General features: G+C 33.0%; 1 protein-coding gene across 1 annotated transcript in view; it reads left to right on the plus strand.

Annotated features, from left to right (window-relative positions):
- LOC104081124 (protein unc-13 homolog C-like) overlaps positions 1–1,393 on the plus strand; it is a gene marked incomplete at its 5' end in the record, with an annotated part of 78,129 nt that extends 76,736 nt beyond the window's left edge. Inside the window, one exon of the mRNA XM_009583741.1 lies at positions 716–1,393. Coding sequence (XP_009582036.1) covers positions 716–1,001 — 286 coding nt within the window. The remainder of the gene's footprint in view (positions 1–715) is intronic.
- Positions 1,394–1,626: the final 233 nt, after the last annotated feature.

Consider the following 1,626-nt stretch of genomic DNA (forward strand, 5'->3'; position numbering starts at 1 on the left):
GGAATAACTATTTATATACCTAGGAATCTATTTGCCTAAGTAGTTATCTGGACTGAAGCATTAATTATTACTGCTAGATATCTGAGCCTTTATGACTGTTGAGATATCTATACGTAAAGGGTTGTGCATACATTAATAGTATTATTTATCTCTATTATTTAATTCTTAAAACAATAAGAAACTTCCACCTAACCTGGAGTTTTAAATTTAGTACTTTTCAGAGCAACTCTTCACCTGTTTACTCCTCCTCCCCTTTCATAACTGAGGCCAACTCATTTTCCTCCCCTTACCCACCGACCCTGACTAGGACAGAGTTCACTTTCTCAGTGTCTGACCACAAAGCTCCTTTTGAAGCTTGCTGCCAGTGATTTTCTTTATTTTTTGCAGTTGATTTAAAGATGTGGTTATGATAGTTGTGGAACTAGTTGAACATTTTGGGTACTTTCTAGAGAAAGGTAACAGTGTTTATTTCAGATATTGAGGGAATAATGAATTCTCTGTTCAGGTCAGTGGGAACAGAGGCTACATCTTCAGTAGCATCTGAAAGGTTAACTGTGTAGGAGGTTTAAAACTAAATGATATTCTGTTGCAACAAAATGGAACTACAAAAATTAAACTATCACTTTAATTTTTACAAGATTTCTAGAGTACGTTCATTTCTTAGGGGAATTAAACTGAACTCCTTGTTCTAAATTCATATTTTTAATCCATGCAGCATTTTGAGTAACGAAGATAAGCCAGGAGCCTACGAACTTCACCTCTCAGTGAAAGATTACTGCTTTGCTAGGGAAGATCGCATTATAGGAATGACAGTTATTCAGCTGCAAAACATAGCAGAGAAAGGCAGCTGTGCATCTTGGTACCCCTTGTTGAGAAACATCTCTGTAGATGAAACTGGGTTAACAATTCTTAGAATACTTTCTCAGAGGACCAATGATGAAGTTGCTAAGGAATTTGTAAGACTTAAATCAGAAATAAGATCTGCTGAAGAAATGGCCTAAAATACCTAAGTAATACAAGATTGTCACCGCCAAGAACATAGATACAATGCTGTTGTCTGAATAGTGCATGCATGAATAGTGCAAATCTGTGGGAATGTTTAACTATGTTTTCAGTGTTTGCCAGTACTTATGTACTATATTTGCAAGGTATGTCAAGGAGCTCTATATCTTTTATACATATTTTGGTCTTTGGTAAAGTAATTGTTCCAATGAAGTGCCAAAACTAAGATTAAGAGTAAATGTTTCATCATATCTTTTTAAATGTTGATTTCACCTCATCAAAATTCCTTTATTTTTAAACATTTATGAATAAATAATGAGCTTTTTTAATTGATTATTAGGTTGTCTCTGTTAAACTACTGTGTTGCTTATTCTAAATTAAGTTACCTCCCTTACTATTACTTTAAAAAAGATGCACCTAGTTGTCTTCAAACTATCATTTTATGCAAACCTCATTTTAGGTATCTTACTGATAACTTTTTCTATCATTATTACAGATGCAGTTACTTATAGAAAGTGTTTGTAATTTTATAATTACCAATATAAAGTAATGATTTTTGCATAAAAACTGAAAAAGGATGGAAATCTTTTATGCTAATCTTTTTCCAACCTTTCATAAATATCA

Source organism: Fulmarus glacialis, unplaced genomic scaffold (assembly GCF_000690835.1).
Source record: "Fulmarus glacialis isolate BGI_N327 unplaced genomic scaffold, ASM69083v1 scaffold16318, whole genome shotgun sequence".
Lineage (NCBI taxonomy): Eukaryota > Metazoa > Chordata > Aves > Procellariiformes > Procellariidae > Fulmarus > Fulmarus glacialis.